At 40.1% G+C, this 25,330-nt stretch overlaps 1 protein-coding gene across 2 annotated transcripts in view; it reads left to right on the top strand.

The window, feature by feature from the left end:
- SCG3 (secretogranin III) overlaps window positions 1-25,330 on the top strand; it is a 31,437-nt gene that overhangs the window by 3,618 nt on the left and 2,489 nt on the right. The window contains exons 3-12 of one of the 2 annotated variants that reach the window (XM_065641519.1): window positions 2,159-2,211; window positions 2,773-2,818; window positions 2,911-3,126; window positions 4,158-4,300; window positions 5,447-5,608; window positions 5,927-6,104; window positions 7,914-8,030; window positions 20,146-20,229; window positions 20,846-20,974; window positions 23,083-23,151. In XM_065641519.1, the coding sequence (XP_065497591.1) occupies window positions 2,159-2,211; window positions 2,773-2,818; window positions 2,911-3,126; window positions 4,158-4,300; window positions 5,447-5,608; window positions 5,927-6,104; window positions 7,914-8,030; window positions 20,146-20,229; window positions 20,846-20,974; window positions 23,083-23,151 (1,197 nt within the window). Of the gene's footprint in view, window positions 1-2,158; window positions 2,212-2,772; window positions 2,819-2,910; window positions 3,127-4,157; window positions 4,301-5,446; window positions 5,609-5,926; window positions 6,105-7,913; window positions 8,031-20,145; window positions 20,230-20,845; window positions 20,975-23,082; window positions 23,164-25,330 lie in introns of both variants that reach the window. The other variant, XM_065641518.1, reaches the window with a different exon arrangement.

Raw genomic sequence — 25,330 nt, 5'->3', positions numbered from 1 at the left:
TCTGGATGTGTGGATCACAGGTAGATTAATTTATAGAACTGAGTCTGATGTAAACTAGAGCATCAGATTTTATCACTATTTCATCTAAATTATATGGAAAGGCACGAGTATTAAATATAGTGGTTGCTAACGGGGGGGGAGGGGAAGAAATTCATTTTTTTTAGTGCTTGTAGTCTAATTAATTATAATTCTCCTAATGTTTTGTGTGCTTCCTAGCTTGTACTATAATAATATTATACATGCTAAGAGATTGACACTGTTCCTGGTTTTCCATTGTAAAAGCACTGATCCTCTTCATCTGTTCAAACAGCATTTTTAGCCACTTTGTTTAGCAGTTAACAAGTATTGAGATTTCTAACGTTCGATTGTTTTCAGCTGAGGCCTGCATGTGTGCATTTATGACTACAAAAGGATGAGGTCTTTTTGGAAGAAAACCCACTGTGATTTATCTCCCATTTTGGAAGCAGATCCTATAGTTCTGAAAAGAGCTACCGCTGCGATCCTTTGTTCTGCCGTAAAACGGCAAAAATGTCTTCCTCTGATCCCTGGGGATTTGTTGCTGTTCTGTATCTGCAAGGGCTAGATTTTAATTTATGAAAACGTTCAGAATCAGCTTACATGGCTTATTGTCATTTGTGCTACTGCTTTTTTTGATTCTAAGATTTAAAGAGCTAGATGTGCTATAATTAAACTTATGAAGTCCTCTCTTTGTAGTAAAAAGAATCATTGATGACTGTGCCTTTCCTGTGTAATTCAGCCCCGTGGAAAGGGCTTAAACAGATGTCACGGATTCATAGGCCTCTTCTACAGGGCCGAATTCCACTTTTACAGCTCAAAAAGCGTGTGCAACCCAGCCTTTCTGAGCTGACTTCAAACCTAAGCCTTCCCTGTAAATGTGCTGTCAGGGGGGTCCGGGCAGGTCGGGTTTTTCCGCAGCCCGCTCCCAGAGCCTGCCTGGCAGTTCAGCTGCGGTGTTCAGCCCCGTGCGAGGGGGCGAGGCCGCCCCACGCCACCCGTGCACCCCGCCGGCTGGCACCGAGCCCCCCCCGGCCCCTCTCCCCCGGCAGCGGGCAGGAAGGGGCTGCGGCTGGCGGGGCCGCGGAGCGGGGCGCGCATGCTCCGCCGGCCGCGGCCCTCCCCCGTCTCCTCCCCCCTGCCCGGGGCCGGCGGCGGGGACGGGATCGACCATTTCTGCGGGCGCGGGGACGAGGGGCCGAGCCCGGCGGCAGCGGCGTTACCGGGTGCGGCGGGCGGCTCTGCCGTGCGGGTTCAGCACCGCGCCGCTGGACAGCGCCCGGCGGGGCAGCGCAAGGGCGCGCAGGGCAGCGCGGCGGGAGCCCCGCGGGCAGCGGCCCCGGCCCCGGCCCGGGCTCGCCCTGCAGGGCTGGGCAGCCGCAGGATGTTTCTCAGGCTGGCGGTCGTGGTGCAGGTGCTGTCGCTGCTGGCAAGGCGGGCGCATGGCTTCCCGAAACCCGCGGGCCAAGGTAAGCGCCTTCATTAGCGCGTTTTCTCCGAGATGGGGAAAGTTTTGCAGGGTGTAAGTGGAGGAAAGGAAAAACTTTCCTTCCACTTGGCTAAAAGCAAATAGATCCTAAAGAAGCAATATTACTGGTGCAAGATCACTGAAGTTGCAACCTAATATTAAAGCGAAGAGATAGATGCTGGTAGAGGGAAAAGCTCTGAATTTTTTCAGTCTTTTCCAAGCAACGTTTTTGTCTATTCTACAGCAGTTTCTGCACAAGTCTCTCTCTCTCTTGCTCCCTGTCTCCCCTGGTATTCTGGATGTAAGAGATTTTTAATCTGTTGGTTGTGCCAATCCGATTATTGCTATTTTAGTCAATCTCTTACAGCATTTTTCCCCCCAATTTGTTTATGAGTTTTCTCATCAGAAGGGGGTCACTGAGTCTACATCTGTGTTTCTATTACCTCATTTGCAGAGCCCCTCCCTATGCCCCAAACAATCATATTGGTTTAAATGTTTGACTTTTTTATTGTATTCTCTTTCTTCTAGGAACATTGATTTTTTTTTTACAAGAACTAGCAGTCTTATTTAAGACACCATGTTTTATGGGAGAAAACTATAAATTAAGAAAAAATGTGCTGTCTCTTTGTAGTCACATCATATAACTGAGTATATATGTGTGTTTATTTATTCTAGATAAAGCTATACACAACAGACAATTAAGTGTAGAAAGACCTTTGGAGGAACAGGTAAGTGAAATTAAAAATATTTACAGTGGTTTTTAGTTTTGGTATTCTCATAATATTTTGAGCCTTCAGGTACCAGATCCATGAATATCCTAATGGCTTAACAAATCACTTAAAAATATTTGTCAATAAAGTAAATATTGATGGGGTTGGGTACAAAATAGATTTTCAATAATTTTGAAGAACTAGCACATAGAATTTTACTGTCCAGCATTCCAAAAGCAGGTTGTCAGCTCCAACAGCTCATAGGTGTGTAACCCCTTTGTATTGAATCTAGTGGGAGCTTGGATTGAAGAAGGAAAACATAACTGGCATTTATTGTAAAACGGAAAGTCAATTTCACCTTCTCATAGTGTCTGATTCTGATCAGAGGATGCGTTGGTACTGACAAAAAGTGCCAACCGCTTAATCATGTTCTACTTATTAAGGCAAACTTCTTACTAAGAGGGAAGATCAGGCATTAAGGCTTCTGCTGATATTGATAAACTAAGAGATCACACATTTTGGTGTATTTATTCCTTCTGCCTGTTTGTTGGTTTGTTTGTTTTATTTTTGTATTATCAGATTGCTGAAGCTGAGGCAGACAAGAACAGGAAAATAGCTCCCACAGGTAAAACATCTGTCTTCGTTTGATAGTGATATTCATAATGGTATTCAAAGAGGTATAATATTTCATGTCGTGTGTGTTGGTATGTTTTTCAGAAAATAAGCCAGAGTTCAGGAATTATTCCTTTGTTGATGACCTGAACCTGCTAAAAGCAGTAGCAGAAAGAGAGAGGAATGCAAAGGAGAGGGAGTCAATTAGAAGCTCTTTGTACGAACAGCAGCTGGCCATTGATGATGCAGACTCCACCAAGAACCGCAGGCTTGTGGATGACTATGACTCCACTAAAAGTGGACTGGATTATAAGTTCCAAGGTATTCTGTAATCATCTTTCAGTGACTTTTAGGTCAGACTTCTTTTGCAAACTGATTGCAGTCATGAATGTTGTACTCACCAGTAAACAAGAGCTCTATTTGTTACTGGTGTGCGATTTCAATTATTTCCAGTTGTATTTTCGTCATATTACAATTAGGTTTTGAAACTCAATATAAAACAATTGCTGTTGATTTTCACAGTCTTCTTCCATGGAGGAAAACCCAACAGTGTAATTTGCATTATGGTTTTTATCAATTTTGATTTGATGGAAGGAAAATGGGACATATTTTAAATGAAAATGTATTCTGGCTTGAAAGGAAGACACACTTTCATGCAGAGCTAAATCGCATATATTTGTTTCAAATGTTACATGCAATGTTAGATAATTCTCTTCATCACGAAGCTAAAAGAAGTTTCCAAGGGCCAAATAATATTTGCCTTTACTACAGGAGTAGTTAATTGACTTGCAGTTTGAGTCCTCTGGGAGTTGTGAGCAGCATTTAGCTCAGAATATTTTTAATTATATCTGAGTTTGCTGGTCACAGACCAAAGCTTACTCATCATATACACTTTTCCATTGGTCATATGATATTATTTGCCATAAGTAATGATTACATGATTAAAACTTCATTTGCTGAAATCACTGTTTGTCAGGATCTGTTTTGATCTAAGAGGCCACACAATGACAGTAGATACCAGGAAGATGCATATGAGGGGATATGTGAGCAGTGTTCTCTCATTCTTACAACTTTCTCTAGAAACAGGAGAGTATGCTCCTAACAGTCATCTCTGCTCTTTCAAAAAAGCCAGGCAGAAAAACATTTTTCAGATGTGGAAAATGGACACAAAGAATTTTTCATTGGGACTGACGTAATGGATTCCAAAGTGTGTATTGAAGTATATTCCTACTGTGTTTCAAAAGTGCAGCCTTGTTCTGAAGAAAAAAAGATGTGGGCAGATAGTTTTTACAAGATGTCTAATCCAAATGAGTTAGGACAGTCAGCACACAGTTAAACTGTAATCCTTTTAGATGATCCAGATGGCCTCCATCAATTAGATGGCACTCCCCTGACTGCTGAAGACATTGTTCAAAAAATTGCTGCAAGAATTTATGAGGAAAATGATAGAGGAGTGTTTGACAAGATCGTTTCAAAACTTCTAAATCTGGGGCTAGTAAGTATCTTGCTAATACTTCATTCAGCTGTTTTGTGGGTTGGTTTGATGTTCTTTTAAAAAACAATTTGAGTGAACATTGTGTCCAGCTAATAATGCTGACTTGAGTGAAAATGAGTGGCATTCAGGCTCTAGGCAAGCTTCTGGACTCATTTGGGCTCATTGCTTTAGTTCTGCAATAACATTGTTCTTCCTTTGATGGCTTTGCAACAAAATATGCCAAACTGCAGAGTGTTTCTGATGTTGAGAAAACATTCACTGATTATACTCCTCCCATGTCTGCCCTAATTTTTCCTTTAATTTCTCTTCTGATTCTCATCGAATTCTTTTGTATTATCAATTTCTTTTGGATGTTTCTGGGGTCTAAGCTCATTCCTATCCACCTTCAAATTATTCTCATGAGTGGATGTACAATGATGCTGGTTAGTTAAGGATACATTTCTCATTGTTACTGATTTTTAGCAAGACTGGATTTGTCTCTGACCTCCGGATGTCTCAATGGTTTTAGCCTTTGCAATATGGGCTCCTTACATTTTAAAATACTACCCTTACCTGTTCTGCACTAGATTTTGCAATCAGCAATTGAATGCCGAGTCCCACTGATTACAAAGGGAGCTGTGGGACAGCTGCATGGTAGAGCTCTCATACGAGTGACACTGTTATGAAGCAAAGAGAAAACATTGTAATGATGCCATAGAAAGCTGTTTGGTTCTCCCCTTTCTGCATTACTGTATTTTGTTGTAGTTATTCAATTGTACATAGGTATGTTGCAGAACATATATATACACGCACAAGTATGCTTCACTTGCAGCTCCATCTTTCAAGCTGGACTCCATTGTGTTAAGCCCCATATATGCTTGTTTTCCTACTGGAGACAATATGTGTGGGTGGGTGTTTTTTATGCACACATAATTGATATGTGTTTGTATGTGTGTGTATATACACGTATATAAGTATAGACATGTGTATATATATGAATACCTGTATACACACATATCAGTGAAGGCAATACACCTAATTTGGCTGTGCTGAGCTTTGAAGCAAACATATTTAAAGCAACCTATTTACAAAGCTCAGGTTTCATATTGGTGTTTTAATCTAGGAAAAATACTATTCTATAAGTACCCTGCACAAATATTTTAACAGATCACGGAAAGTCAGGCCTATACCCTGGAAGATGAAGTGGCAGAGGTTTTACAACAGCTAATTGCAAATGAAGCAAAGGATCGTGAGAAGGAGTCTGAAGACTTCAATTACCCTCCAAGTAGAACAGACAGTGATACAAAAGAAAAGCAACAGGAAAAAATGGTAATTTCTTAGCTAATCATTTTGACTCACTTGCCAAATGATACAAGTAGACCAATACACTGCTTTGCTTTAGGGAATAATTAGTTCAATCTGGAAACTAAAGGTGTTCTTTAAGAAATTCCATCAGATAGGAAAATGTATCGTGAGTTACTTTGAGGTTTAAGCCAGATCTCAAATTGAAAAAGCTTTGGAAAAACAGCATAGTCTTTATTTCATAATTAGGAAAGTGTTGACATAAGATTATTATGCTATTTATTGCTCTATTAACTCTATCACCAGAAGCAATGTGCTTATGTTATTTTTATGTCTTTTGTGGAGATACTAAGCAACGCTGCTAAGGATAGTTTCATTAATGGAGAAACTGATGATACACTGGACAACACCTGGTCACCATCTAATATCTTAGAAAGAAGAAATGAGCTGCCTTCTGAAGATAATTTTGAAGACCTCCAATATTTTCCAAATTTTTATGCACTATTAAAAAGTCTTAACTCAGGTGAGTTCATCATGTGTTTACAAGGATATTTAGGAAAAAAAATAGAAAATTAAGATTCTCTCTGTTTTCTCCTGCTTCTTTCCCTTCTCTTTCCCACAGATTCCCTAGTTGCAAGAGACCAGGTACTTTAAAAATGTTCTTTAAGATGCATAGCAGAGACTAATTTGATTAGTGAGTATGGCAAAACATTGAGAGGAACAGCACTCAGAACTGCAAACTGTGTGACCTAGATAGCCCTTCCCATCTTGTGCTGTATAATTCAAGAGCCCTGAATTCTTTTCATTCCCGTAAGGGCATGATGAAAAACTGGCAAATTGTTTTCTCTGGAGATCTTTCCAGTAACATCCGTGTCTTCGAAGCCAACAGAGATATGAGTAAGCCACAGTAGAATCCTCACCGTGATGGTACCAGTAAATGAGTCTGAGCCTTTCAGCCTTTTCACAAACCACAGGTTTGCTGTTTATTGCAATGAAAGCTTTGCACGTCTCTTCCTATTCCGGCGTGAGATGTCATTGCCTTCCAGTGATTGCAGGCAAGATTGTGGCACCTCGCCACAGCCCCTTTGTCAGCACGCTCTGCCACACACCCACTCTCACTCTCTGCAGCCAGCATATCTTCTGCTCTCTCCAGAACAGTCAGCAACAATTTATTCGGTAGATTCCTTGTCCTGCAGGAGCCTTAAACTTGCTTCAAACAGTCCCCATGAATGCCCAAGTGGAGAGCTAGAATGAAAAACCTCAGGGCACATTTTGCTTATATTAGGTCTAACAGGTTATCAAGCAAATAGAACCAGGTCCCGCTGGCTGCACATCTCTGCATTGTCTCCCACTCTGTGCTGTTCACCTGCTAGCTTGTATCAAGCTAGAGGAGAGGGGATTCAATTGCATCCTACATGTGTGTGCTAGATTGCAGGCAGCAATAAAAAACCTGTTCAGCAGCTCTCCAAAGGGGCTGGGAGAATGTTTCTGACTGTCCCTGTGTGACAGTCAGTGCCCCTGGCTCTGTTGGGTCCTTCAGTGACAAGCCGGGGTGTGAGAAGAGCTTGTGTAACCATGTGGTGGGAGAGTTTCGTGCTGCTACTGCGGAAATAGCAGTAATATTTTTCAGCAGATAAAGGAAATGGAAAAAGAAAGCTAAGAAGCAATGATCATGAAGATAATCAGAGATACATGCGGGCAAGAAAGATGAATTTTTATAATGAAAAATCGTTGTTCCTATCCTATTGTGGAGGCATGATCCTCTCAACCATGTAATATGATGTTTTTCCAGTACCAGAGTCATGATCTTGTGCACAGTAACAATCTCATTTGAGACACTTTATATTTCTGTAATTGAATCCATGGATCTTGTAGGAGAAAGGATCTCTGAGCTATCTTCCTCATACAGAACCAGACTGGTCTACTAAGTAGTTCACAGACAAATAAAGGAAAAAGACAGAGAGTGTAGAAAACTCTGCCTATATCTGTCCTCTGACCAGGAATTTCAACTCTGTCGAGTCACTTCATCTCAGTGTGTTTAGTCGTCTTATCTGTAAAACAGAATTAATACCATTTACTTTCCATAACATAGACCTTCAAGACAAAAAGCTATAAAGAACCAAACCCTAAAGTTTTAAACTGTATTCAGGTGTACTTTGCAGGAGCAATTTAGAGGGAAAAACGTACAGTTCTCTTTGCTAAACCAGCACAGCATTTTCTTTTTAGTGACCGGGTCATTTTTTATGCATGAAGTTTGTGGACAGTTTGCAGAACTGAGTTTTTCTGAGTTGCCTGAAGTCTTTGACTAATTTTGCTTTATCTCCTCACACAGAAACGGAGGCAAAAGAGAAAGAGACTTTGATAACTATCATGAAAACTCTGATTGATTTTGTGAAGATGATGGTTAAATATGGAACAATCACACCCGAAGAAGCAGTCTCCTATCTGGGTGAGCCTACATACTTTATGCAACAGTGTTATCAATGCTATGTTCTTACTCTGCCAACAGTGATGATTATATTGTCATCTTCCTAGCTTTTATGAGACCTGTTTCAGACTCGTTCATTCAAAATGATAAAGCCATACTTCTAAATGATTGATCAGTCTTTATAGCAATGTTGAATTCCAGATTGTTTTAATCTTTCCATCTAATGAAGGAAATGTTATTTATCACATATGTGTTTAGGGGATTATTTCACTTCCACACCTGTGAAGTGCTCTTGGTTTCAATGGCTTTGTGTCAGGGGAAGATTAGTGTTTTGCTCGGTTATATTCAGGTGGATCAGCTACCTGCATTTTCCAAAAAGAATCTAGCTCTTCAGCACCCTTAATCTGTCACCTGTAAGTAACTGGAGTAGACAGGACCTAATGCTATGGTCTTCTACCAAGTGAAACTCCTTCCATCTGTGGAAAGTGTTACATCTTGGTGCAGGAGTAGTTTTTGAAGCAGCCTTTCCTGGATCCATTTTAGAGTCCGTGGTTTTGCAGATTTTGTAAAATTGTTATAATTTCCTGAGGAGTGATTTTGGAACAACCTGGGTTTGTTTTTTTGTTTTGTTTTTCTCACACACCTTTCCTGGCTTTTGCAAACTCTTTTATGTGAGCTGTTGATAGCTTTTCTTGTTAAACAAGGAGAGTTACAGAACAAAGGCTTATCTGCATAAGCTGTACACAATCCTTTCATTTTTCTGAAGTATTCCTGATCTGGGTTGGCCTGAAAAGTTTTTATTTACATCAGGGCAATTCTCAGCTTACTCAGTCAGCCTGATCTGGTAATCATCTTTCATGACTTCTGCTGGCTTGTTTGATATGGGCTGTTGCAGGTACATGATTGATTGATGCCACTGTAACTGTATGGTTTGATTATCAGTTACTTGGCTGCAAAAAATCCAGTGGATCATGATTCACATTGAGTACAAGATTGCATCTCCTCTCTAAAGAATTCGTTATATCTCTGACCAAGATTATCCCTTTATTTTGTGTGAGAAGTTATTGAATTTTGGAATATTTGGACATCTTATGCTACAGTTCAGCTCTTTATTTCTCTGACTGCCTGTACATTTAAAGATAGATGCACATAAAGAAATGGTTGATTACAAGCACAGTTGTTTGTTTCAGTGTCATTCTACAAATGAAGTTAATATGGCTTAAGCAGATACTGCCCTCACTGGTAGTGTTGTGCCAAAACTTAATAGGCTAAATTCATCCCTGACGCAAGACCACTGAGATAATGGAATTACACTACGGATGCGTTTTTCCTGCTGAAATTTGGGGCAGTTGTTCATATTGACTTTACTTTGAGTAAATAAATACTGTAACCTGGAAATAAATTGCCATGATGACATAGTACAGAGGGCAGGGATTAGGTTAAGAATTTCAGAGGTCTGATTTAGTCTAGATTTAAAGTAAGACTATTAACTGATGTATCCAGACTCTGCCTTGCAAATGAGTGATTTATGCAGAGTTGAATTTTGTACTCCATCAAAGCAACTTACTGTAGTAGAAAAAGCTTTCTTGTAGGTCTCAAGTTGCTTCTGTGGTATTCTTTTTTTAGACTTGCCGTTGAGAAATGGCTTTAAAGCTGACCTTCGTTTATTGAGCTAATATTCTCAAATAGTCAAGAACAGCAAGCACAGGAGAATCTTAGCTTTTTGCAGTATCCATGAGCATGGCAGCAGTTTTATTGCCATCCTTATTGAGCTAAAAGTTACAACAGAATATACCCAGTAATACTTGAATAGGTACCGTGGTGCTTGCTGCAGTTTGGGTTAGGGGATTGATCCCCAGCTGTATTTATTTGTGGCATATAAAGGAATTAGTACAAATATCTGTCAGAGAGAGGAAAAAATTAAAAACATTGGCAGCTTTGAGTTGTTCCCTCCGTCCAAAATCAGTGAGCAGATCCTATGCTTCTTGGTGGAAAAAACCTACTGGGTTTGTGCAGATGAATTATATCCTTCCTATTACATTAGGAAACTGCCTAAGTTACTTCTCCCCCCTTGGTGGCTGAAGCCATGCGTAAGCTATGTCCCTGAATTATACATTCAAAATAATAAATCATTTACTGAATCAAGTCACAAGCTTTTGGGCCTCTCACATGGACACAGAGAGAGTGAATGTGAATGCGTGTGCCAGGAGCAGCTGGTTTGGGATTTGGAAACCACAGCATTATGTCATCATCATTGTATCTTACTCTAGGGGAAACCAACTTGCTGCTGCAGTGAATTATTTTATTAGGTTTAGCTTTAAGTTACGAAGGCTCTAGCTGCAGTGTGGTGCAAGGAAAACACACGCACATACAGAGAAACGCAAGAAGAGGGCATTCATGTTTTATGCGAATATTCATTATTATGTAATACATATTTAAAAGCTTTACATATGCTAAATATAATCTGTAACACAGAACCCAAAAAGCCAAAACCAAGGTAGTCATGCGTATGAAAGAGGATAAAAGGTACTGCCTACCTTTTACAGTATGTATTCAGAAACTATAGCTCTGGAAACACTAATGAGAGGCTGTAATGAACTGATATAAAATGTGTGTTCAGCTGAAATGCATCATATTTGATAATTGCCCTTCTAGTGGCAAAATGCCATTACCTTCTATCACACTTTACTTTCTTAACTATGAATGCTCTATTTGATGTACTGGGAGCAATTTTTTCTGTGGAATGAAAGCCTCATTATATGTTTCTAGCCTGTTCAAAAGGATTTCAGAAATCTTTCTAGAAGGCCTGTCTGCCCTCTGAAGTTGCAAGCGGCTTTAAAATTATTTTTGCAGTTAAAAAAATAGACAAATGTTATTGGTACAGAATGAAAGCATAAGGTAATCAATCATATGACACAGGATCACAGTTACACAGGTGGCTTGTGGATTAGATCCAACTGTGGTATCAACTTACCCACCTCTGCATTGGTTGTCAGCATCCAGCAAATGCTGCCCAAACAGCTGAACACTCCGTGCTTGCCCCAACCTGCCAAGGCCCAGGCTGTTACCACTGAAAGGCTGAGTGTTGGGAGGGAATTAGGACAGTTACTGAAACAATGATTGCTCTGGCAAGAGCGCAGTGACAGGGTGGAGTGAAAGAGTTGGCATCTCCACATAATGACCAGTGGGAAGCAGCAAGAAGCTTTCAGAGAAGTTATGGCTGATTCAGTGTAGAATATTTCACTATTCTCGGCATTCATAGTGTTTCTGGTGCATAAAAAGCTAATAGTGAATTTTCCATGCAGAACTGAAAGGACTATATCCTTCATGGTGCTGAGTGCTTCAAGGGAAAAAGTGCTGTTTGAGCCAAGAGCAAAACTCACTTTGATTTACACAGAGCAGAATAAGGAATGCATTGCATAGTTACTTGTACTATTTGAATATTAGTTTGTGAATAATATCATACTTGCCTTCATTTTCCTTCTGTCTGTTGAGTAGTGTCATGGTGGAGATTCACTCTGATACCTTTTCTATCAGAGCCATCTATCACAGACCAGATAAACACTAAAGAAAAGCTTCATCTACATGACACAAAGAAGAGGATTTTTTTGTGTGCCGGGTGACTTTTCCTACATATGCCAGGCTATCTAGCTAATTTTAAAACAAAAGCATAGTAGTCCACTACCACCTGGTGAAAGCTCTATTTATAGTATTTATGTAAACTATAGTTTCATAATACATTTATTTTAATAATATTGCTGTCAACTTAGAAGCAGGAACAAATGGTTTCTGCCAGTTTGTTCAGATATTAAAACATTTGTAAATCGTCTCCCACTAATAAGACCAAACTAATGAGTGATTTTTAGAACCATTCTGGGAAATATTGGTAATTAGAGCCCAGTGGACCATAACAAAAATAGAACTTTCAGAGATGATAGACAAATTCTTAAGAGGCACAAGTGTGTATGTATCAATTCTTTTTACACAGTACGTTGATTATATTCTCCTGCTGTACACTGCTTGCAAGAGTAGATTTGTAGCAAATTTATCTATTGCCACCCTGATCAAATGGAAGTTGTGTTATCCACTCAACTATTACCCTAGAAATGTAGCTTAGTTATGTGCACATTGTATTCTTCTGTGGAGTTATCATTTATGGACTAGAACATTGTTGTGGTTTAACCCCAGCTGGCAACTTATCCCCACACAGCCACTTGCTCACTCCTCCCCGGTGGGATGGGGGAGAGTATCGGAAGAGTAAAAGTGAGAAAACTGGTGGTTTGAGGTAAAGACAATATAATAGGTAAAGCAAAACCCATGCACACAAGCAAAGCAAAACAAGGGATTCATTCACCACTTCCCATGGGCAGGCAGGTGTTCAGCCATCTCCAGGACAGCCGGGCTCCATCACGTGTAACGGTGACTTGGGAGGACAAACGCCATCGCTCTGAATGTCCCCTCCACTTTTGTCTTCCCTTAGCTTTACATACTGAGCATGACGTTGTCTCGCGTGGACTGTCCCTTTGGCCAGCTGGGGTCAGCCGTCCTGCTGTGTCTCCTCCCAGCCTTTTGTGCGCTCTCCGCCTTCTCACTGGCAGGCCAGTGTGAGAAGCTGAAAATTCCTTGACTGCTCAGTGACAGCTAAACATCAGTGTGTTATCAACATTATTCTCGTACTCAACCCAAAACACAGCACTGTACCAGCTACTAGAAAGAAAATTAGCTCTGTTTCAGTCGAAACTAAGACATACGTGTAGCACAAACTTTTGCCATCAGTACTTCTCTATCTCATAGATATATAGAAGCATGTTTATACTGCATATATTATGTATTTTATCGCATCTTATGATTGAGGTTGGCCATTTTGTTTTCAGTTTCTAAATCGTGGCTTCTGTATGTTCCACAACTGAACAACATTGGAGAACAGAAAGAAGCAAAGGAGTGGGAAGAAGAGTTTGAACACTCTGTAGCTTTGCTCTTTCTGAGGGGGATCCCACTTTTCACCTCCTTGTAGTAGAGCATTTAGCTTACTGGAGCCGCAGTTTACAACACACAGCCCACAGCAGACTAGTTGCGGAGCAAATCCCCCTTTTAATAAAAGGGAAAACAGAGAAATTGCTCCGGCTCATCAATATGCAGTGTTTGAGTTGCAGCTGCCTCCCTCCATAGCCCAAACCAAAGCCACCTCTCACACCGCCTCCCTTTGGCTCTGACTCACTGTCAGAAGCCACACTCTCCCCCGTGACTGAACAGGAGATTGTGTTGGTTAGAAATGGGCAGGAACAGATGTCTCTGTTTACCTCTCCTACCCCCTCATCATTTGTTCTGCATGGACAATTGGAAAGAAGACCAAACTGCAAGACAACAGGGAGATGGATGGTTCGTTGGTGACTATTGCCGAGGTACACGCACACTCATTAGTTTGGTCCTTTTCTAAAGTTACTGTTTGGATATTGTTTTACTATAATATTCTCTTTTAGCCAGACTGAGGCTGCATTAAAAAAAAATCCAGGGGAAAAAGAAAAGGCAGAAAGTCTCCTATGCTGATTTTTAACATGCCCTTGCCTCTTTCTGCTAAGGAATAAGGAATAGCTGTTCTGCCTCTCACATTCACGCTCGGTACCCTCAACAGCTCCACTTCTGCTGAAGGCAGGGCTCTGTGATGTCCCCAGCACAGGCCAGTGCAGAGTAGACACAATCTGGCCTTCTCTTGGGAGAGGAGAACTCGTTTGAATGCTGTGACTAATCCCTGAAGTTCTCATCAGCACAGATGCTGCAGGCCAGAGGTCTGGTCCTGATATTTGTTTAGTTAGGCAAGAATGGGCACAGAGCCAAGAGCGTGAGGCAAAGAGCAAATCACAGCACAGACTGGCATCATCTTTCCCCTACTCACTGTCTCCAGAAGCAGATGCTCCCTGGTGCCGACTGTGTGATTTCCAAGGGGTGAGGGACGGTGTGGCTAAACCAGTGCCAGAGGCTGCAAGTGATAGATGGACAGTGTCATATGGACCTTTTGTTCTTTCTTCATTTTAACCTGGGAGATGAAGGGCAGTGACAGTATTTCATTCAGTGAACTGTTCATGCATAATACCTTGTTTTTCTTTTTTGATGTCCTTTTTTTTCCAAAATGGCCTGTTGCTACTGTAGGTTTTCTTCATAAGCGTTAAAATCTTTAATCGATTTCCCTATCTGAATTTCCTTGCCCAGTATTACTTTATCATATGACTGATGCATACAGCTGCCAGTGGGAGTTATTTAATTTCAGGGAGCTCTCTTTTCTTTCGTTTATTTCATATCTGATGAACTAAGGTGGCACAGATGCCAGGAATCTGTCCTGTTCTGAAAAGTAGAAGTTGGGGGCACCTCAGACAGGGGCAGTGGGCCGAACGCTGAGGAGCAGCAGTGATGGTGTAAAGTATATGTGAATACTTCAACCTGAGATGAATCTGCATGGAGGTGAGATAAAAGGATGCGGGGACAGAGAGTGTGCAAAGGCCCCAGACAGGACTGGAATGCGGGAAGTATGTTGATCGCAGACCCCGCTGCAACTTCACAGCTTTTCTTTCTGTAGCCTCATCCCGTGCCTCATCCATGTCTGCCCCATGCTACTTCTGCATTTACACAAACACATGAATGGGGTTTTTTGCCCCAGCTGCTTAGATCTTCTCTCTTGTTTTCCCCCCTTTAGACTCTCACCGCATAGAAAATAAATGGGTAGCTACGGTGTGACAAGTCTATGACAGCTAACCTTACAGTTCTACACACTGCAGTAAAATGGGCATCATCTGAGGGTGACAATATGTTTGAAAGCGTGGTATTTCCAGTATCCGTAGGATCTAAAATTTCTCAGATATCTTTTTGAGAGAGATCCAGTAGTTTTAGTATTACTAATTCTTTTTCCCACCACATTACACGACTGTCAAATCATGTACAGGAACCAAAACGAATATATTACAGTTCATTCCTTTGCTTATCACTATCTACCCGTTAAATTTGTCGCTATTTCTTGCAAATATATTGCCTCCTTTTGTTTCCCTTCACTGCCTCCTCTGTGCTTTCCCAACTGGATACTTTGTAAGAAATCTCCACCTCCTTGTAGTGTTTCTTTTGACAAGTATATTGCTTAGTTCCTGAAAGTATAGGGTTTGTGTCCTACCAAGTGGTTTGTGTTTCTGAAGAAAGGAGGGCAAAGCTTTAATTTTTTTTCTTACTGTATTTAATAGCTGCATAAAACCCCCTCACTTTCTGAATTCAGTATCTCTGCTGACAGCTGAGCACTCAGACCGTAAGTTATGTTTTGAGATGATGATGAGGGTGTCACTGAACTTTCAAAACTCAGCTCCATCCCACTCCTGCAGCAGGGGCGGCTGTGTGCTGCTTCAGTCCCAAAGCGCCCTGCTTATAAAGTGCATGATATCAAAATATTTAAAAGGCGCACACAGGCCATGTAGCAGCCTCAGCATGGGAAAGGATTAGGAAAGAACTGCACCACACAGCTCTAGGAGACCTGGAGTAAAGCAAAGGAAATGCCTGTAGAATATTGAAAGGATAAAGCTGGGAGGTAGGGATTTTAATAAAGACAATAAAGGAGATTTGGTCAGAGCTTTGTTCACCTCCAAACACATCTATTTAATGATGTTTTGCTTCTTGAGTTGCTTTTAATCTGCTTGCCAAGTGATGTTGCTGCTGTTTTATTTCAAACCATTCTGACCATCTTGCCTGTAATCCATTTACAAGTGATGCCACTACCTGGTCAGTCCTCATGGCAGTGTTAGGCTTCAGACACATCATCATGACAAACCAATCAAACAGAAAGATTCAAAAAAGAAAATGCTATATTTTGACACGTAAGGCAGGAAGCTGGAAAGGAGCAAGAAGTTCACAAGGCTGAAACCCATCTGTAATTCCACAATGGAGGGACTTCTCTTGTACCTCACATTTAGGCAGTTTATGTGACATATGCATGAAACATGTACGAGCTGACTAAAGGTCAAACTCTGCTTTTGGCTACATCGGTGAAAATCCAGTGGATATTGACAGTGTTTGGACCTGCACTTACGTAAGCTGAAAGGAAGATTTGGCCAAAGAATTAATCAGGTATGCTATTCTCCACAGAATAGTCACAGCGAATGCTGGGATGTCCTGAGTTCTGTCACAGGTGTAAAAAGGCCTTGCAAGTTCTTCAGGTTCATCTCCGGCATGAGGCAGAAGAGCCCTGAGAGAACTGTGCTTTTTTAATGCCTGAAATACGTGTGTCTCATGCCAGCAGTCATCAGCACAAAGCTTTCCGGCTGAAGCTGCTGTAGTGTATGAACTCATCAAGTAGCTCATTTTTTATCTATCGTTAAGATTGATTTCAGGAACCATGATCGTCCCTTTTTCTCCTTTAATATGCACAGCCTTTCTATGCTGCATGAAAACAGAACAGCAAAGCAGATCTTTCTGCAGAAGTTTAATGACATGAAGTCTCAGCTTCAGTCAATTTGACGAGGATAGAATGTGAAACTGCCTCCCGGCTGCAAGACAATTACGCAGATGAAAAAACCCTTTGCAGGAAAATTCGTAAGAGTCTGGAAAACACTGTGATTCTGTCTGTCTGTAGAGAAGGGTCCATTTCAGGCTTCCATTGCCAATTCTGTTAAATACTTGGACGGGTACATTAGTTTCTGCCTCTCTAAGAAGAACAAAGTAATTTAATTTGTAATATTATTTCATGTAGTATCTTTTTCCATGGATTTAAAGGCTGCTACTGCAGTGCATTCTCCCAGAGTTAAGATAAACATTCAGCTTTTACGTGATTCCAATTTTTGAATACCCAATTTGAAAGACTTCAAAGTTTCTAAAGTGCTGGGAATTTGCGTTTTCAGATGCAGTTAATAGGATCTATCAATGTGTAGTACCTGTAGAAACTGGGCCCAGGACTCAAAATAGGAGCCCTCCTGGATCAGGAATGCTTCAGTAACTCGTTCCAGATCAAAGAGCAAGTTAGAAAGTGAGGCAAGGCAGAAACCAGATCTCCTAACTCCTGCTGGCTGGTTGGAGTGGGGAGATTACGGCGCCCTGTGGAAAGCCATCTGCCCCAGGAGTGACCTGTTTTACCAGTGCAGGTCACTTCCATTAGCTCAGTAGTTACTGTTCTGTTCTTTTAATTAGTGCCATTTCAAATAAGTGTCCAGCTCCGTGGAAAGGTCAGTACCTTTCTGAACCCTTCCTCTGTAAAACTTAGGTTGCCAGGGAAACAATGCCGGAAAAGTAATGAGTTCTTGTTAGAGCTCCGCGCACGCCGCGCGTTGCTTAGCTGCTGGCCAGGCACAGCTCCGGCGAGGAGATGATTCACTCCATCAGCACAACTCCGAGCAAACATTGTTCAGTCCTGGCCCAGCAACATATGGCAAGTACAAACATGTTTTGAAACAATACCAGCTGTTAAAGACATTCATTCTGAAGGGCAAAAAAGGGCAATAAATCCTGTTCAAGGAGAACTGGGATTCTCTGGTAACATTCTCTCTATTATATATATATATATATATAGGGACACCAAGTGATCCCCATAAACATGAACAAAATTACAGAGCTAACTCCTCTCTGTGGCGCAGAATATACAGCTGCTTATGAAATCTGGAGATTCAAGTTGATGCGCTGCCCAGCTAGCAAGATAGCGTCGATATTTGTCCTGTAAAGTGTAGTCCTTATTAAAAGGTCTGTCATATAAACTTGTCCATATCTTTACCGATGAAATAGAACTTCAAAAATGGAATATAGTTATTATCATATTCAGTCTGGCTTTAGTGGCAAAGCTTGGGCCATTAGTGGTCAATATTGCCATAAGCGACTTAATATACAGATGTAGCTGTTCAATGCATATGGCTGGAAAACAATGCATATTGCCATGTTACTGTATTTGTCAAAGAAGTAATAAATGTTCTTTATTACTCAGGTAATGAACTCAAATGAAATTGTTAGCCAAATACAAAGACTCAGAGAAACTGTAGAATTCGTGGCGGGATTTATAGAACTGAATAATGGAGGAGTATAAATCCTGTTGCCTTCAGTAGCACACGCTGGATGTGAACGAGTGTACAGCTTTTAAACGCTACAGTCTACCAACATAACAAAAGCAATCAGAAATGTTATCAATATGCAGATATTTAAATCTAAAGATGTCTCAGCAGGTTATAAATCCATCTTGTGGTAGAGTCTTTTTGTTTTCTGCTAATACAAGCTCACCGTGGCCATGCCTCAGCGCACACACGTTTAAGACAGAATATGAAAGGCACTTACGAATCAATGCACTTACATACGTGTGGCATTTAAAACATGTAAATACTCCTATTTATTTTTAAATACTATGTTTACACTTAAAAATAAGGCTAATTTAATAGATTTTGCTGAATTAAGGCCTAAAATGAGTGATATTTTTTCATTTGCATGAATTAGTCAAGAATAATCTATTCACTTGAATTTACGAAGGGTTTTTAAGTGAGTGTATTTGCACGATGAGCACCAGGTTCGTACTCTGTTTTCATTAAGTTATATTTAATGAAGCACAAGGTTCTTAGCTGTATAATCTTATCCCCAAAACTGTGCCTCTTGCAACAGAAGAATCCTTATATTCCTGCTGGAATACTAGTATGGTACTGATTCCGGATTTTTAAAAAAGTATCTTAAGCTCAGCTGAAAGGAATGTTTACGATCTTTTCAATAAGCTTTGGATTAAGTGATTAGTGAGGCATCAATACCACCGCTATAATTCTAGCTTGTTTTTTCTCTTCATCAGTTTACGTCTGATCCAGCTCGTAGCCCAGCCCAGGCCTGTTTAGTTTAGGGTGTATGGCAAGGCCAGAAATCACATTAAAAGGATATGTACCAAATGAAAATAGTTTTAACCAAAAAAACCCATAATGTGATGTAGAATTGACAGGGTGCGATTAAGTAAGGTGCCAACAAAAATTGCTTAAATTTTAATTTTATGTAAAGAATAGAATAGAGAGGACTCAGGCAGACAGGATTATGTGATTTCTCATCATATGGCAGGCGGAATTGTTTATGCTGCTCTGCCATGAAGAGAAATGTGCTTGCTGAGAAATGAATCTCTAGGTTTCAGTGCTGAGTATCTTTCTGATGGATAAAATGTTGGTCTTACACAGAAGATATGATCTAAAATATTTACTGGCCCTCTAATTTCTATTATGCCACAGTTACCACATTTCATACTGAATACTTTAGCTGTGTATATAAAGATGATATTGACAATTCAAAACTAGGTCTCTCAAAAATACCCCTCCAACTAGCTGACATCTATCAAATTTTGCATCCACGTTTAACTGAACCTTTAAAAAAAGCTGATAAAGGGAAAGAAAATTCTACACCATGTTCATAATATGACTGAGGAAATATGGCAGATTGCACGATGATCTGTATTTGTGAATCCCAAAAGGACTTTTTTTCCCCACATAGACATACAATGTTTATATCTGAAACATCCATCTTGATGGAAAGGTGGTTTTACTTTCAAAGTAGATGAGTTTTTTAGACTTTTAGAACTATATACATGGCCACATTTGTCTACTGGGTTTTCAGGTAAATACTTGACTTCAGCAACTTAAAAGAAAAATTTGTTTTATTCACTTTGATTCACATATTCGTTAATCTAAATATATTATAAAAGCTTTTATTAGACTTCTTTTCCGGTGAAACCATATAAAATCTAGACAGATAAGCAGTTTGGGATAATACTTTCCCACCAGGATGAAGCAGATATTTCATAGTCTTGTATACTTTGTGGAGTTAATTAAACCCTTTCATTGCTTTCATCAGAATAAATTGCTACAGATACTGTTATATGATTTAAATATTACAATATGTATGTACACATTTACTGTCTTTATGAATATTGCCTCTATTTGATACACCTATTGTCATGATTTAGTTGTCAATTTTTTTAAGAAGATTGATCGAAGTTCCGTATAGCTATTTATTTGTTCTTTTAGTGTCTGCTCTGGAGTAATTCTTCAGAGGCAAGGATGAAGACTGTTCTTTTAGATTTCTACTTACCATTCCAACTGGTATTGTGGAGAATATAGTATATCTGTTGAAGACTAACTAGGGTTTGGTTTTGTTTTGCCTTGATTTCTAGAAAACTTAGATACAATGATAGCTGAGCAGACAAAGAAGAAGCTTGAGAACCCTTCTGCTAAAACCGGAACAAAGCTACCAGCAGGTACTTATTCTACAATTTTCTCTCCTGGAATAACATGGGGTTTAACCTATTCAGTTAAAAGCATGCTAACTGCTTTAGATCCAGACTGCAAGTTACAGTCCCTCAAGAACCTGTAGCCACAGCTGGGATGTCTAAACACACAGCAAGAGAGGAATTTTTACTTAATTGTCCAATCTTTGAGAAGTATATCCACTGTCCTTTTCTTCAGTGGACTCCAGACATTACACATATACGATACCAAGCTGTATCGATGCTTTCTAAGACTTAAATAATACATTTTAAAAAAATAATTCTTTGTCAACTTTGGATCTAGTGAATGCAAATTTCCTATAATTTTTCTCTGCACAAAGGAATGTGCCTTGATGAACTATTAATACATGTTATAGATTTTAGTCACCTGTATTCAGCTACCATTTGTAAGAGCAGAAACAGATATTCCTATTTGCAGAGGTCTGGGATAGAGATGAGCTGTAGAAACCACTTTGAGCCAGACTCCAATGAGGTTCTTCCTCAATCATGAGTCAAGCTGTTTTACTTCCTAAAGACCACATTGATGTGATATAGGAGTGCTTTTGGTACATTTGACACAAAAATGCTCTTACTGTTGTTTCTTTAGACAAGAGTAGTGAAGAAGCAGACAGTACGAAGGAAGAAGCAGCTAAAATGGAAAAGGAATACGAAATTTCAAAGGATTCTACAAAAAATGAAGAACAAAAGGCAGCAGGAAACAGTGAAGAGCCCAGAGGTACAAAATAGCGCTGTTTTTTGCTCCATCCGTATTCTAAGTGATTGGAATCTTTTCCTGTCTTTGGTATTGTTTTTCCATTGTTAGCATAAATTTCCATTGTGTTAGCATAAATATCTTCAGTTTACAGTCAACTGGGAGCCAGCACACAACAGCTTGGTTTGGAAGTGTACTTATTTGCTTACTTCTAGATATATGAAACTATATCCCCTGATGAGTAAGGCCATCATCTTTCACAGAATTGAGAGCTCTTCTTGCATTTTGGCACAGCAACGCAGAGAGATTTTGCTTCTTTCCATCTGTGGCTTTTCAGTGAAATCAGATCATCAGGATATCCAATATTCTGAGTGAGCCCATTGATCTCTCTAGTTTGTGTTAGAACAAGCTGGAACTGAAAGGTACGGAAAAGTTCTGGGTCTGCAAAGTGAAATAATTTGCATTGCTCACGGCCAGAGGTTACGGTTCATCAGCATTTAACCTGTTTTACATAACTTTGAATATCTATTACAGTAAGTTAGTGTCTCAATAAGCAAACTTAGTAGTGTTTTTATTATCCTAGTTGCCTCAGCATGACATGTAATGCCATGTACTGTGCTGCATTGGACTGTAATAGCTGAAGTCGCTCTGTTTGTGGGGTGCAAATCGGCTGCCAAATCTCAAAACAAATCTGTAGCACACACTGTGCCTCCTTACAGCGCTGAACCTTTGGAGGAGGATGTTTGTTGGTGCAGAAACCTTTCAGTGGGTTCTTGCTGCTCACGATCCAGCATAAGTATCTATGTTTTGCAGCCTGTTGGCTAAAAAAAAGGGCTTATAGTCTGTTTTGTGCTGATGCTGGTTTATGCTAGTACGTTTTTGGATGCATGTGTTTTCGCTGCAATACGCTCAGTAAGGAATTGCAGTAGTCAAGGCTACAGCAGATTGTAGTTCATTGGTCAGCTAGTTCAGTCCTGTGGGCAATGCAGACATACAAACCACTAGCCAGACACAAATAGGAGGTGGCATTTTTCCAACAGTGGTTATTTGAGCATAGAAGAGGAAAACAGCTTGAGATGGCTTTCTAATTTCACAGTAAAGGAAAATTGTCTCTATACCCATGGGAAGTGATAAATAACATATTTCACTTGTCCAACGAAGATCTGTCTTTTCAGTTTCGTTCAGGTTATTTACCTTCAGAAAAATGTTCAGCCCGATAGCTTTTTAGAAATTTAAATTGGATCACTATTTAGTTCTTTGTCTCATCATGCAATACCCTTTGCTCTTTCACAGAGTGACTTACTACAAAGCTAACTCTGCACTCCCAGCTCAAAATTATGGTATATTTAATACTGCATCCACTTAATAATGGGCCAGACATGCATAGTTCGCTGTAGTAACCTTCTACTAGTTTTTTTTCTCTGACAAATGTAAGAACATTACATCAATAAAGCTCCAGCCAAGTTAAGAATTCAAAATCCATTAGCTGGAATATTTCCTTAGGGGCCTTATTAGGTAATCCTTGAACTAATTCTGTCCTGTGTGCATTCTGGTCTAAAAATAGCCATCACTTTAAAATTTGAGCTTTAACAAGGAGTTATCATGGTAATTTTAATAAATCTTTTTTTTTTTTTTTCCCAGTAAATATAGATATCTGTATTTCAACTTGTCTTTCCAAAATATCACAGTCTCAGATTTGCTATACGCTGTTAGTACTTCTGTATGGAGGAGTTTTCTGACACTTTGTATATGAACTCAAAGTTCTTAGTCTTATTTAAGTCATTCCTTGCTGTCTTAACAGCTTCATCTTTGTTGAACAATTATTATGATCAAAAAGCTATAGGTTGCCTTTAATCCACATGTGCAGTGTCTGGGCATACCACAAAAAGTTGTGTATACGGATGAAAAAACCCATGATCCTAAGTTTGTGGATGACTTATCCTGCACAGAAAAAACCTGCTATCCATCTGTGGGAATTTTGCCTGACTAAGGTTGACAGGACTCAGCTTTTAAACAGAAACTAAGAATAGTTTTAATCTGCCTTTGCCGTGACCAACATCACCCGGTTAAGCAAGCTGCATCCATCACTGATGTAAGCGCATGCCTTATTTCTCTCCCATCCTTTCCTCTAGGGAAAGCTGAGGCATATTTGGAAGCAATCAGGAAGAACATAGAATGGCTAAAAAACCACAACAAACAAGGTAACAAAGAAGGTATGAAATAAAAAGCCTTGACATTGGGATGGGCACCATATACATAACAAAGCATGTAATTTAAATTGCGTGGTATAACTTCATATTAGATTATAAATTAAATAATAGTAATGTGAAACTGTGCTTGTCTAGATTATAGAGATAACTAGTGGTGTTAGACTTAAATAATACAGGTCATGAAAAGTTAAATCAATGAATGAAAATAGTAAACTAAGGCAAATTCACGTAAACTGGCTCAAACAGCCGCTGGTCACAAAACACACAGTGACTACCCAGCTGGAAGGTAGTCACGCGCTGTCCAGATAGTTGAGGTGGTCTGTCTGTCACCAGGTAACAGTACGTCAGTTCTGTCTAGTGCTTCATTTCTTCGTTCAACATATTTTTAAATTATGATTTTGTACGTGAGGTAAACGTATTTTAAATGTCTGGATGCATCTAGAAAAGCTCAGCACATCTGGCCAGCACTGTGCATGCCAGCACAAACAGCAATGAGTCTTGTTTCATAATCATGAAGAGTTAAGATACAAACTTATGTGACTAGCACTGTGATATATTGGATTACAGCCCAAAGAAACTCTGATACCTGTAGCTCTGAGGCACAAAGCTGTGTGGAAGAGGAGCAGTGACTGAAGTGGCTGCACAGGGTGTGCTCACCAGCTGCCCCACCTTTGACTCTGAGGAAGACGCAGGGCTGGATGAGAGCTGGCGGGAGGCAGCTGGCAGCAGCAGGATTTCTACCTTATTTTTCACAGATTTTTATTTATCCATATCGTTTTTGCCCTCAAGATCTTACATAAAACCAGCCTCTTGTCCCTTCTCTCTGCCACTGCTGGGTCTTCTGCCATCGCCCGCTCTGTGAGTGCGAGCTCCTAGCCAAGGGATCCGTCCCTGGCATATGGCTGGTGCCTGGCGAGAAGGATCCTTCTTGCACCAGCCAAGCAGAGTGGGACCCAAGATGAGATTAGCCCTGGGTAATCTGGCCACCCTCTCTGTGAGTTGAAGCGCATAGGAATTACATTTCAGAGATGGGTGCGTGCTTACAGCTCAACACATTCATTTTCCTATATGAAACTCCATAATATGAAGGAATTTAAAATTTTCCTTTCCATCTCTAAAATCATTTCCACACAATGGCAGTAATGGCAATTAGCAGCAGGCATACATATTTGCTCAAGAGTTTTCCTGCCAATTCTAATTAACGCTTCTCTTTATCAGTGTACTCATTATAGTAATTAGATCTTGGTTGTGTGATTATTTCTGTATCTGTATCACACATACTGACTGGGCAGCCCCTCACTCCTCCTTATAATAACCTTTCCTCTGCAGTGCTGCAGTCTGAAAATGGCTGTGACTGCAGATCAATAGCACTTTATCTGCCTGCGAATGCATTAAGCTGTACGCTTTCTGTATAGATGGGTTTTCATTTGCACTAAAATATCTTTATTGTCCTCTGGCAATGGAAATGGGCCTTAAAGTGAGTGTAAGTTATGACAAAATTAGAATAGTGTTCTTACTCGTTCGATACATTATATTTATTGTGCCTTTCCATACTTTTTATTTTTGTAAAATGCTAATTCAGTTCTCCTGGGATGATGTTAAGGAAGTGCAGTCAGGGTAAGCTTATCTAACCGTGAATGCATTGTGCTGTGTTTCTGCAGTACAAGATTATGTGGTATTGATGTGCTCATCAATCATTTCTCCACTTCCAGCTAGCACCTGGGAGCTAGCGGAAAAGCGATTCACAAAGTAATTTCTGTATTAAAATGGGCAGCCTCTTCCTCCCCTATTCATGGATTGTTTTACTCACTGAAATACTTGAAGCGGTTTAGGTTTTCTTCAGGCAAATGTTTGCAGATCTGTAACTTTGTACAAATTTCAGTGGAAATTATTATTCATTCAATGACTAATGACCCTGGAAATGTTAATTTGTGTTTTCCTGGTTTAAAAATATCCATTGCCTATTATGGAGGCAAGTAAACTCGAGTGGTCTGGATGATTTACAGAGAAGCTTGTCAAAAGCCTGCATTTTGGCCTGTTTTGCTTTTGTGTCCAAAGTTTGTTTTGCACATATGCAATCTATAAGCTCTGTGGGCTTATCCTTAGTATCTCCCAGGCCTGGCTTGATCTTTGAAACCATGGCTGTTTAAGACCAGCTCCTCTCCTGTGT

Source organism: Caloenas nicobarica, chromosome 10 (assembly GCF_036013445.1).
Source record: "Caloenas nicobarica isolate bCalNic1 chromosome 10, bCalNic1.hap1, whole genome shotgun sequence".
NCBI lineage: Eukaryota > Metazoa > Chordata > Aves > Columbiformes > Columbidae > Caloenas > Caloenas nicobarica.
The sequence above is the reverse complement of the archived record's forward strand: the minus strand, read 5'-3'. Positions and strand labels throughout refer to the sequence as shown.